This window comes from Aotus nancymaae, unplaced genomic scaffold (assembly GCF_030222135.1).
Source record: "Aotus nancymaae isolate 86718 unplaced genomic scaffold, 86718_ANA_hifiasm-v0.15.2.pri h1tg000002l, whole genome shotgun sequence".
Classification (NCBI taxonomy): Eukaryota; Metazoa; Chordata; class Mammalia; order Primates; family Aotidae; genus Aotus; species Aotus nancymaae.
Window position 1 is genome coordinate 21,300,033 of NW_026988413.1, and position 12,575 is coordinate 21,312,607.

General features: G+C 37.6%; 1 protein-coding gene across 1 annotated transcript in view; it reads left to right on the forward strand.

Annotated features, from left to right (window-relative positions):
• The window catches only part of MTPN (myotrophin), a 57,640-nt gene that overhangs the window by 23,157 nt on the left and 21,908 nt on the right, over window positions 1–12,575 (forward strand). The window contains exons 2-3 of the mRNA XM_012465722.2: window positions 2,439–2,552; window positions 3,397–3,480. Coding sequence (XP_012321145.1) covers window positions 2,439–2,552; window positions 3,397–3,480 — 198 coding nt within the window. The remainder of the gene's footprint in view (window positions 1–2,438; window positions 2,553–3,396; window positions 3,481–12,575) is intronic.

A 12,575-nucleotide genomic window follows, 5' to 3' on the forward strand; every position in this document is an offset into this window, starting at 1 on the left:
GGTATTTCTATTCTCATTTTACAGATAAGAAAACTAAAATTTAGAAACCCACAACTAAGTGGTAGAGTTGGGGTACTGACCTGGTCTTCAGTGATTTTAGGCACATTATACACCTTCATTCTATATCCTTCTGATTTACAGGAGGCCCTGTTGTAATGCACATATCACATATTGACTTGAGTAAACAATTCATTAGAAATTATTGCTTTGATTACTGAAGTCTTAACTTAGAAAAAGATTGTTTTATCATCTAATATTTCAGAGTAGGAAGATGCTTTCTGATAAAACTCTTGATCCGCCAAAAAAACAATATGTTTGAAATACACATGTGGGCTGGAATTTGGAAACATTCTATAATTTAGTTTCTTTACATAATGCTTCACTGTCAGCATTGGTTGCTATGGTAGACAGTTGGTATCACCCTTCTCTCAGAATGCTTAAGAATAAGTAAATTCATATTTGCATATACCTATTATGTACATAGATAATACTTAACAGATAACAGCTAACCATATTTCTATTAATATTAGCTAATATGATATCCCAGTGCTTTACATGGATCATATAGTTTAATCCTCACAACTCCATGAGCTGTAGGTACTGTCATCTCTATTTTACAGTTAAGAAAACTCATACACATAGAAAGTAAGTAACTTGCCCAAGGTGTATGGTGATGGAGCTCCTGTTATTAACTCCCATATCATACTGTAGGAAAATATAAAGAAGAAAACATTTCTACTCTCAAGGAATTTGCATTCTGTTGGGAAAGAAGGCACACACAAAGTTATAAGGTCATATTTAAATACTGATTCCTGTTTTACAAAGGGAGAGCTTACCATCACCACAGAAAATTTCATAGACAAGGTAAATCTTACATTTAATTGGGGCTTGTAGAACCTATAGTATTTAAGTTAATGGGAAGGAGGAACGGGGCAAGCATAAGTGACAAAGGAGAGGGGGAGTTTAGAGTATGTGTATTTGGAAGAATGGTTTATAGTGGCTGTAAAATGATAGGGCTCTGAACATCTTGATTCAGGGTATGACTTGATAAGTTGACCAAGCTATACTAAATGAATAATAGAGTTGTTGAGAAAATAAATTTTGTTTGTTTGAGCCAGGACCTCACTCCTATCACCCCAGCTGGAGTGTAGTGGTGCAATCATGGCTCATTACAGCCTCAACTTCCTGGGCTCAGGTGATCCTCCCACCTCAGCCTCCCAAGTAGCTGGACCACAGGAGCATGCCATCACACCCAGCTAATTTTTTATATTTTTAGTAGAGATGGTGTTTCACCATGTTGCCCAGGCTGGTCTTGAACTCCTAGGCTCAAGTGATCCACCAATCTTGGCCTCCCAAAGTGCTGGGATTACAGGTGTGAGCCACCACATCCAGCTGAGAAAATAAACTCTTTAGGACATTTTGTTCCTCAGTAAAATCTGAACCCTCCTAAGACAGAAGGGGCAAATACCAGATTAGAAACAGCATGTTGGTACAGAAAGAGAATGGGTTTAAATCTCCACTCTGTTACTAACTGAACCACAGTAAAAAGTTATTTAATCTCTTTCAGCTTTAGACTTCTCATATATTAGATGGCGGTTTTATCTTCTTGGGGTTGTTTGAAGATTAGAAATAATGGGTGTATCAGAGTGCCAGATGTGTTACAGCTGGTCCATAGAGAAGGTAGTCATCAGTTTTAGTCTCTGTTAATCTTCAGTGAATGAAAATGACTTTTTTAGACTTAAGTTCATTTTTCTGGCCCTATACTTCCATTCATCACTAAGATTGTCATGATCTTCTGAAAGCCCTGAATTCCTTTTTTTATAGCACTTGTATTTTGAAATTATATATTTAATTTTGTGATTATTAATATCTGCCCCCCAACCCCAGATGATAAGCTTCATGTAGTCAGGAGTCGTGTCTGATTTTGCTGACCACTGTCTCCTACTGCCTAGCATGGTGCCTGCCACACAATTGGTCTTTACTGAATGTTGAATGAAATAAATTCTTTATACCTAGTACTGAAATTACCTTGTAATATTGATGGCTGCCTACATCAAAGTAGGAATACTTTCTTTGAAGAATTAAAATACAAGTAACATGAACTGTAAAATCTCAGTGCTTGAACTCACTAGTCTTTTGTTGTCACATATTGACATTGTGCTGATTGAACCCCTTAGAAATGGAGAGGTTCAGTTTCATTACATTTATCATTATTGTGTATTGTTTTCAGCTTGACTACTCGTGACTTGAAGTTCCATCATACTGTATGTTAACTCCTGTGCAGAGTTTCGAGCTTTTGGTTATTTCATTTTTCAAGAATTGTTAATTGTTTCATGAAACTCCTATGGCTTTAAGAAAGTAAAAATATCAGATGCCGCATTTCGCTTCTTAAGTCTTCCATTCACATAAATCTTGTTTTCATTTGCTTTTCTTATAAGGGAGAAGATGTCAACCGGACACTAGAAGGTGGAAGGAAGCCTCTTCATTACGCAGCAGATTGTGGGCAGCTTGAAATTCTGGAATTTCTGCTGCTGAAAGGAGCAGATATTAATGTACGTAGACTACATTATCATTCTTGAAAAAATTCATGTTAATATGCTATGGTTAATTGTTTTCTATAGATTATAAAATAGTTATTTGTAGAAACTTCATTCTAAATAAGAATACAGTCTGAAATTATGCCAAATTGCCTATAACTTAGAAATACAGATGCGGGATTTTTAAAAATAAGCCAAAAAAAACCCTGACTTTTTTAAGCTGACAATAATTGAAGGTTAGGATGTTCCCCCCTCCCCCGCCCCATGGCTGTTGCTTTTCAAGTTCTAAAGCTTGGGGAGTTAGCACTATCTGTGAGTAACAAATAGCTATGATGTAATAGAGCATAAGACTCTGCAGTCATAGGCTAAATGTAAACTGGATTATTGGGCAGAGGTCAGCGGGCAAGTGGTCAGATAAGCACAGTCATCTCCCGACTTTAGCCTTTTGTAGCTTCTGCATTTCAAGGGATGCCATGTTACCCAGCCCTTCTACCTCCTTATTGGCTGTGTCTTACCCCCATCTTCCCTTACTGGACTACATTGGCATTTCTACGGTTGTGGGGAATCACGGTTCAGAAAGGCTAAATAATAGTCCTATAGTAAGTGGCAGAGCCAAGATTTGAGCTGAGGTCAAAGCCCTACTCCCTGTGCTCTACTATTCTGACTCCTAAGGAAAGACAGTGCTCGTGGGCTTGGGTCTCTGGTAGCTCTCTAAGAGACCAGACACTTGACTCTGTGGATTGATTTTTTTTTTTAATTTGTAGAAAGGCAAATTGGTATATCTTGTAAGAGTTTCCTAGTTAAATCTAGAAAGAAGGAAGAAATGAAAAAGGTTATCTCTTTGTTTATTATTTCATAGGCTCCAGATAAACATCATATTACTCCTCTGCTGTCTGCTGTCTATGAGGGTCATGTTTCTTGTGTGAAATTGCTTCTGTCAAAGGTGAGGTCAATTACTAATTGTATTGCTTTTTCTGTTACTGTGTTTAAGCCAAGTATTGTTAATTTATTTGAATTTTGTGTGGCAGCAGGGACAGAAAACTGAAAGTAATATACAAAATTGAGGTCTAGTGTTACTCAAAATAGCTGGCCTGTAAACAGTGACCAGTTTCTGATAGATAAGGAGCTTGGGTGAATATAAATCAACAGTCTCCTTTGTCAAGAAAATTTTTCCAAAAAAAAAAAATCACCTTGAAATAAACATTGTACATTGTACTTGATGTAGAAGAATGTCATTTTGGATATTAATACTTTGTGGATTGGTACCAGGTTCATAGACCTCCCTTTGAGTAACACTGCTTTGAAATATATAAGTGTTATTTTCTGGAGGACATACTGAGCAAAACGGTTAGAGGTAGTTTGCTGTAAGTAAGGGCTGTCCAAATTACCTGGTTTTTTTGATATGCTTGTGATAGTGATAAATTGAGTTTTCCTACCTTTTTTGTCTTTGCTATTATAAGCCCTTAGATAGAGTTCAAAATCCAGACTCAGAAATTAACCGTTTAGTTGCAGCCATTCTAGCTGTATTAGGTGGATCCTACAGATGTTGGAAAGCAAGAAATCTTTACAAAATATTACCAGTTACAATACTTCATTAGTATTTCAGCTTTGTCATTTTGTGACCATACTCTGCAAAGTGTTCTTTATAATAGTGCATTTGGGATATTAAAATAAGCCCTGCTGAAAGAAGCAAGAGAAAAACAGAAATTAAATGAGTAGATGTATACAAAGCATTTTGCTACAGTACCTGATATATAGTAAGCACTCAGTAAGTAGTAGCTTTTATTATAACTAAGGTTGAAGAGGATTTTATGTTTTGTAGTGTCACCTTCAATACGATACAAAGAAAATTGGGAAAGAAGATAGCACATTTATCTCTTTTTTTTTTTTTTTTTGAGACGGAGTTTCGCTCGTGATACCCAGGCTGGAGTGCAATGGCGCGATCTCGGCTCACCGCAACCTCCGCCTCCTGGGTTCAGGCAATTCTCCTGCCTCAGCCTCCTGAGTAGCTGGGATTACAGGCACGCGCCACCGTGCCCAGCTAATTTTTTGTATTAGTAGAGACGGGGTTTCACCATGTTGACCAGGATGGTCTCGATCTCTTGACCTCGTGATCCACCCGCCTCGGCCTCCCAAAGTGCTGGGATTACAGGCTTGAGCCACCGCGCCCGGCCAAGCACATTTATCTCTTAACACTTTATTGACAACTTTGTAAAGATATGGTTCTAAAAGCAGTTAATTTGGATCCTCTAAATAGAACTAGAGTTTCTTCTACCCATAGCTTCATGTTAACCACAATTGCTGGATTTCTTTAAATATATGTTTGTTTCGTTGTTGTTTGGGTTTGGGTTTGGTTATATATCAGGAGCAATTTTCATACCATACGAATATGAATGATGCATTTCTACAAAAGCCAAAATAAAGCAAACGCTAGTGGATCCAGCATCTGTGATAGGGTGCGCTCACAAAGATTTCCAGTCACTGTCTTTCTCTTTACTGTCCATCCCTCCCCTACGTCCATGAAAGGATTACTGAGTACCTTTGAAAACTGCTAGATAATTTCATCCCTGGGAAATGTTTTTGCTTACTATATCAAAAACAGATTTGCTGTTTATGAAAGATTTATATAATTTCAATACTATACTAGTTAGGACTCTGTCTTGCAAGTAACTGAACCCAGCTTAGACAAGCTTAAATAGTAAAGAGATCTTACTAATTTATATAACTGTACAGTTGAGGCACAGCTTGACCCTGGGTTTAAGATGCATGACTGTAATCTGATTTTTTTATTTTTATTTTTGGCCTGTCTCAGGTCTCTTGTTCAGCATTGGCTTTATTTCTGTGGCTTCAGCCTGTCTACTAGCTCGCAAAAGAAATGGAGGACTCCTTCCTTACCCTTCTTTCCCTCTCTTTTCTTACCCAGCCAAGAGTTTTGTTCTCTGAAAATAAAAACCTCCATGGGATCCTTTTTTGCCTAGGTCCCTGGACATTTACTAAATGACCTGCCCTAAATTGTACTTTTTCCTATTAGCCATATCTCAAACTGTAGATCAGAACAATTTGTCTTTGTGTTAGACCTCTCTGTCCTCCTAGGAAAAACAAAACAAGATATAATTTTTATGCTAGTGAGAACCCAAACCATTGTTCTGTATTCCTTATTCCCAAAACATGATGCTTTAGGTCACTGAGACCTTGTGGTTTTAAGTTTCCATTGTTAAAGAGTTGAAAACATTAAGTTCTTGAAAAGTTAGGTTGATTTGCATGTACATTAGGCCCTAAGATGTTATCCCAGAAAGTTCCCTATAAACATGTACTGTGTTGCTAAATTATTGATTGTGAGTTTTCTTACTTTTAACTAGTTTTTTCTTTTACTTATGCTTTACTTTTACTTTTTCTTTTACTTATTTTCTTCTTTTATTTGTGTCTGAACCTTGACTTTTTTAGCCAAATAAGTGATATTCGGAAATAGCTATGTTGGTAGCAGACCATTTTTAACCATGTAGAGCTATTGTTTTATATCAAAGAGATTTTCTTCTTTCCTTTTTGAAATCAGCATAGTACATTTTACTTCTGCTTTTTCAAAATTAGTTACTTTGATTTATTATGGCATAAGCTGCTTTAATGGATACCCTGTAGTTTTGTTAGGCAGATTGTTTCTGAAAATTGATTATACTTTTTCAAAAATTCTTAGTTGCGAAAATAGGGCTATTCCAGTGCATCTTTTAAAAGTTATAATCAGTGTTTATATTAGGTCTAATTTGTTCTGCCTTTATCAAAAATAGAATTCTTATGGATTATTATGAATTCACTTGAAAAGACTTGGTTTAAGAACTTTCCAGATTCACTGACATTTCTAATACATTATCCGGTTGATTTATCCTTAGCATAGGAAAAATGGCAAACTAATAAGCAGGGATTTAGAAACTCAATATGATCACAACTAATGGGGGGGAATCACAGAAACAAAGATGTTTGCTAGAATATTTGAAATCAAACTTTATATGAAGGCTGTATCATTTGTAATTTATCATAAGCCTAAATACTTAGGAATTATTATCTCTCTTTTATGTATAAAGAAACCATTTATATCAGGGAGGTGTAACTGCTTGAAAGTCAAATAGCATCTAATGGAATCAAGGTTTGTTCCAAGATGTAGAATTCAGCAGCCTGTGTTCTTACTATTACTTGAAATTGCTTTTCAGAATTACTGTCAGGACAATTAATGAGAAATGGAATATGTATATATCTGCAGGTAAAAAGACTTGTGGCCTCATTTTCAATGCAAGTTGGTAAATGAGAAAATGTAGAGATCAACAGATGTGAGGCTTCCATTACAAGGTTTAGGTCTGAGCACATTCTGTGGTATTCCCTTTTTGCCCCGAATGACAGAAAAGATGTTTTTAAAGTGAGTGGATCAGTATCTGCTTTGGACCAGAAGAACTGGATCCATTTAACAAGAAATTGTAAGAAATCCTTGAAAGACAGAAAACAGGCAGCATAAGGTCAAAGAAGAAATTCCCAAATATGAGCAAGCGAGTATTGTTGCAGAAGGGTAAGATCTGATCCAAGGCCACACCCATAGGTGCCCAGTACCCCCAAGCAACACATGGAGTGATAACTTGGATGCACTTCAGGAAGAAGCAAACCCAAAAGGAAAGACTGAGATGCAAGACGGGGAATGAGTGAGAAGTTAGTATGAATTAGTATGTGAATAACTCTGAGCAAATATTAAACACTAAAGTTTTTAAAAATAAGGTAGAACCAAATAATTGGTAAATAATACGAGATGATCAAAGTTTCTGGTACTTTCACTAAATCCAGAGTACTTGAGAAACATGGTAAAACTAGCAAGAATAAACAAGGGAAAGGAGGCAGATAATGCAGGCTCAAGGAGCATCCTGGAGGCCGGGCACGGTGGCTCAAGCCTGTAATCCCAGCACTTTGGGAGGCCGAGGCGGGTGGATCACGAGGTCAAGAGATCGAGACCATCCTGGTCAACATGGTGAAACCCCGTCTCTACTAAAATACAAAAAATTAGCTGGGCATGGTGGCGTGTGCCTGTAATCCCAGCTACTCGGGAGGCTGAGGCAGGAGAATTCCTGAACCCAGGAGGCGGAGGTTGCGGTGAGCCGAGATCGCACCATTGCACGCCAGCCTGGGTAACAAGAGCGAAACCCCGTCTCAAAAAAAAAAAAGGAGCATCCTGAAAGAGGTCGCAGCAGTGGAGGAGTGAGAGTGTGAAGAAGCTGATGTGAGTGTTTGAAACAGACACTCATGATAGCAGAGTGGCAGCTGACCAGCACAGCAGTCTAATAGAGGCCAAGCCCAATGCCTGTTTTTGTCAAAGCAAGAATAGGCAGCCTGTATAGTCATGTGTCATTTAGAATTGTAATTATCTCAGTGAAATAAGGTTCCCCTTTATTTACCCTAAAAAATCTTAACCAGAAAATTTTTAGAATAAAAAAGATACTTAAAAGGTGGTATTAAAAAGTCCTCCAGTTTGAAAGCTGGCAAACTTTTTCTTAAAGGGTATGCCTTTGCAGACCACGTGGTCACTGAGGTAACTTTGCCATTGTAATGCTAAAGCGGCCATAGACAGTACATAAACGGATGGGCATGGCTGCATCCCAGTAGAACTTTTTATACAAAAACAAACATCCAGGCCATATTTTGCCATCCCTGCTCTAGCTGATAAACAGTTTGGAATTTATAAGACACATTGTTTTAAAACCCTAACCCTCAGTAGTAAGATGATGCTTCCTAAGTGCTACAAGGTGAGTGTGTATCCTTCTGCATGCTTTTATTAGACTATGCTAGCACTTATTTTTGATGCAGGTTTGTAGCCTAGGAGCAATAGACTATAACATATATCATACATGTGTAGTAGGCTGTGCCATCTAGGTTTGTGTAAGTACACCCTATGATGTTCACACAATGAAGAAATCCCCTCATTAAGCGACACGTGGCCATATGTATTAGGGTTCATTACTGTCTGTGGTTTCGAGGCATCCATTGGAGGTCTTGGAATATGTCTCCTACAGATAAAGGGAGTCTATAATATTTTTCAGTTACGTATCATTTGACATCTTTATCTAGTTTTGTGCTTTAAGAAGACAGTTCTGTAAGAGAAATCATAATAGTTTGCCTGTAGCATTAATATACTATCATGTCGCACATTTTTTAAATATTTTATTTATTTATTTTTTTGAGACAGAATCTCCCTCCATCCCCCAGGCTGAAGTACAGTGATGCAATCTCAGCTCACTGCAACCACCACCTCCCAGTTTCAGGTGATTCTCCTCAGCCTTTCAAGTAGCTGGGATTACCACACCTAGCTAATTTTTGTTTTTAGTAGAGATGAGGTTTTGCCATGTTGGCCAGGCTGGTCTCAAACTCCTGACCTCAGGTGATCTGCCCATCTCAGCCTTCCAAAGTGCTGGGATTACAGGCGTGAGCCACTGCAACCAGCCTCATGTTGTGTTGTACAAGTTAATATTAATATAATACATATATTTATGATTATAGTTTCAAAAACTCATTAAAATTCCATGTAATTTATATAATTTCTTATAATTTTAATAAAGAATTTTAAGAAGTTCAGTATTCCTAATCCTAAGGAATACTATTTCTAAATAATCAACTATGCGGTATTGCTTGGAAATATCCTAAATATTTACTTCTTTTATCAATCATTTAAAGATGTTATATTTGCTATAATTTAGAATTTAGACAGATAAGCCTTCAGTCATTTATGCTGGTGTGGTTGCACTCCAGTGACTTACATGGTATATATTGCTATTAAAAATGACCTCAATCGCCTATAGAAATAAGAATTCTTACAAATAAGTAGAAAAAGTTATACCCCAGCTTGAGAGAATCAGAATCCCATGAATTGAGAATTTAATGAAAGTTTCAAAACATTGTAATTAGCTTTATTCTTGGATTATAAAAATAAGCTGACCGCATACTTAATTTGTTATTATAAGCTATCATTATATTACCAGTGATATTTAGCATACTGAGCTATACCTGAGAGGAGAAAGACCAAAAGAACTGCTTTTTTGTTTTCCTTTTATTCCCTGATTCAGTGTCAAAGAATTTATCTCCTTAGGAAGCCAACTCTAACCATTACAACAACAATACACACACACACACACGATGGTTATGCAACGTTAATTTTAGTGACTCAGCTGCTTCAGACCACTATTCCTGGTTACTCAACTGCATTCTTTTTATTTAAAGGAAGTCAAAATGTTTTATGTCTTATATATAATTGCTATAGAGATTAAAAAATACTGAAATTCAGTCTGCTAAGAAAATACAGAAAACCATCTTGTCTGGTAACATTCATGTTTTTGATAAATGTATTTTCTGTGCTTTTTCTTAATCAAGCAGCCAGTTAGTAAAACTTGAATACCCCTCTCATGTGTTAGCATTGTTCAGTCCTTAGAGACGTGTCTGTGGTGTAGAATGTGCTGCTTGAATTGAGAATCGAATGTGTAAGATAGAAGAGCTGAAAGTCAGCCCCTTCCAGCATAAGCAAATTGGTGCGCTTATAGGCAGAACAAATATTTACTTGAATTACTATTTGTTACTTGAATTACTACCGTACCTCCAATAAAATCTAAATAGCTTCAAATATTCTCAAGCACACATGTTATGATTATTTGGAACCCCAAAATTCCATTCCATATGACATGGACAAGTTGGGTTTCAAAAGAGTTTTAGGACCGGTATTCCTCAAAGAACTTAATGGAGCTTTCCTGAATTGTCTTATTTTAAGAAACTACGTCATAAATGGCCCACCAGAATTATATATATACAAAATATACCCCATAAATAACTGAAGAACCAACTGTTAAACTGTTTTGATAGGTTTCACAAATCTCATACACAAGTATGCCCACTGTGTAAGTTCATTGGCGTTAACCATTTAGCTCTTTTAGACTGCAGCACATCATTTTCGTTTCTGTTAGTGATCTATGCTGTGTGCTGGGGCGCCACACACACAAGTTTAGCTCTCAGTTCTGCTTCTTAATAACTCTGTGGGTTTGAACAAGTTTCTTTTTTTATTTTTTTATTGCATTTTAGGTTTGGGGGTACATGTGAAGAACATGCAAGATTGTTGCATAGGTGCATACGTGGCAGTGTGATTTGCTGCCTTCCTCCCCTTCACCTATATGTGGCATTTCTCCCCATGCTATCTCGTCCCAACTCCCCACCCCCCGCTGTCCCTCCCCTATTTCCCCCCAAGAAACCCCAGTGTATAGTGCTCCCCTCCCTGTGTCCATGTGTTCTCATTGTTCAACACCCACCTATGAGTGAGAACATGCGGTGTTTGATTTTGTGTTCTTGTGTCAGTTTGCTGAGAATGATGGTTTCCAGGTTCATCCATGTCCCTACAAAGGACGCGAACTCATCGTTTTTGATGGCTGCATAATATTCCATGGTGTATATGTGCCACATTTTCCCTGTCCAGTCTATCATCGATGGGCATTTGGGTTGGTTCCAGGTCTTTGCTATTGTAAACTGTGCTGCAATGAACATTCGTGTGCATGTGTCCTTATAGTAGAACGATTTATAATCCTTTGGATATATACCCAGTAATGGGATTGCTGGGTCAAATGGAATTTCTATTTCTAGGTCCTTGAGGAATCGCCACACTGTCTTCCACAATGGTTGAACTAATTTACACTCCCACCAACAGTGTAAAAGTGTTCCTATTTCTCCACATCCTCTCCAGCATCTGTTGTCTCCAGATTTTTTAATGATTGCCATTCTAACTGGCATGAGATGGCATCCTCAATGTAGTTTTGATTTGCATTTCTCTAATGACCAGTGATGATGAGCATTTTTTCATATGTTTGTTGGCCTCATGTATGTCTTCTTTTGTAAAGTATCTGTTCATATCCTTCACCCACTTTTGAATGGGCTTGTTTGGTTTTTTCTTGTAAATCTGTTTTAGTTCTTTGTAAATTCTGGATATCAGCCCTTTGTCAGATGGGTAGACTGCAAAATTTTTTCCCATTCTGTTGGTTGCCGATTCACTCTAATGACTGTTTCTTTTGCTGTGCAGAAGCTGTGGAGGTTGATTAGGTCCCATTTGTCTATTTTGGCTTTTGTTGCCAATGCTTTTGGTGTTTTGGTCATGAAGTCCTTGCCTACGCCTATGTCCTGAATGGTTTTGCCTAGATTTTCTTCTAGGGTTTTTATGGTGTTAGGTCTTATGTTTAAGTCTTTAATCCATCTGGAGTTAATTTTAGTGTAAGGTGTCAGGAAGGGGTCCAGTTTCTGCTTTCTGCATATTGTTAGCTATTTTTCCCAACACCACTTACTAAACAGGGAATCCTTTCCCCATTGCTTGTTTTTGTCAGGTTTGTCAAAGATCAGATGGTTGTAGATATGTTGTGTTGCCTCCGAGGCCTCTGTTCTGTTCCATTGGTCTATATATCTGTTTTGGTACCAGTACCATGCTGTTTTAATTACTGTAGCCTTGTAGTATAGTTTGATGTCCAGTAGTGTGATGCCTCCTGCTTTGTTCTTTTTGCTTAGAATTGACTTGGCTATGCGGGATGTCTTTTGGTTCCATATGAAGTTTAAGGTGGTTTTTTCCAGTTCTGTGAAGAAGGTCATTGGTAGCTTGATGGGGATAGCGTTGAATCTGTATATTACTTTGGGCAGTATGGCCATTTTCATGATATTGATTCTCCCTAACCATGAACATGGAATGTTTCTCCTTCTGTTTGTGTCCTCTCTTATTTCGTTGAGCAGTGGTTTGTAGTCCTCCTTGAAGAGATCCTTTACGTTCCTTGTTAGTTGTATTCCTAGGTATTTTATTCTCTTTGTAGCAATTGTGAATGGCAGTTCGTTCTTGATTTGGCTCTCTTTAAGTCTGTTATTGGTGTATAGGAATGCTTGTGATTTCTGCACATTGATTTTGTATCCTGAGACTTTGCTGAAGTTGCTTATCAGTTTCAGGAGATTTTGGGCTGAGACGATGGGGTCTTCTAGATATACAATCACGTCGTCTGCAAATAG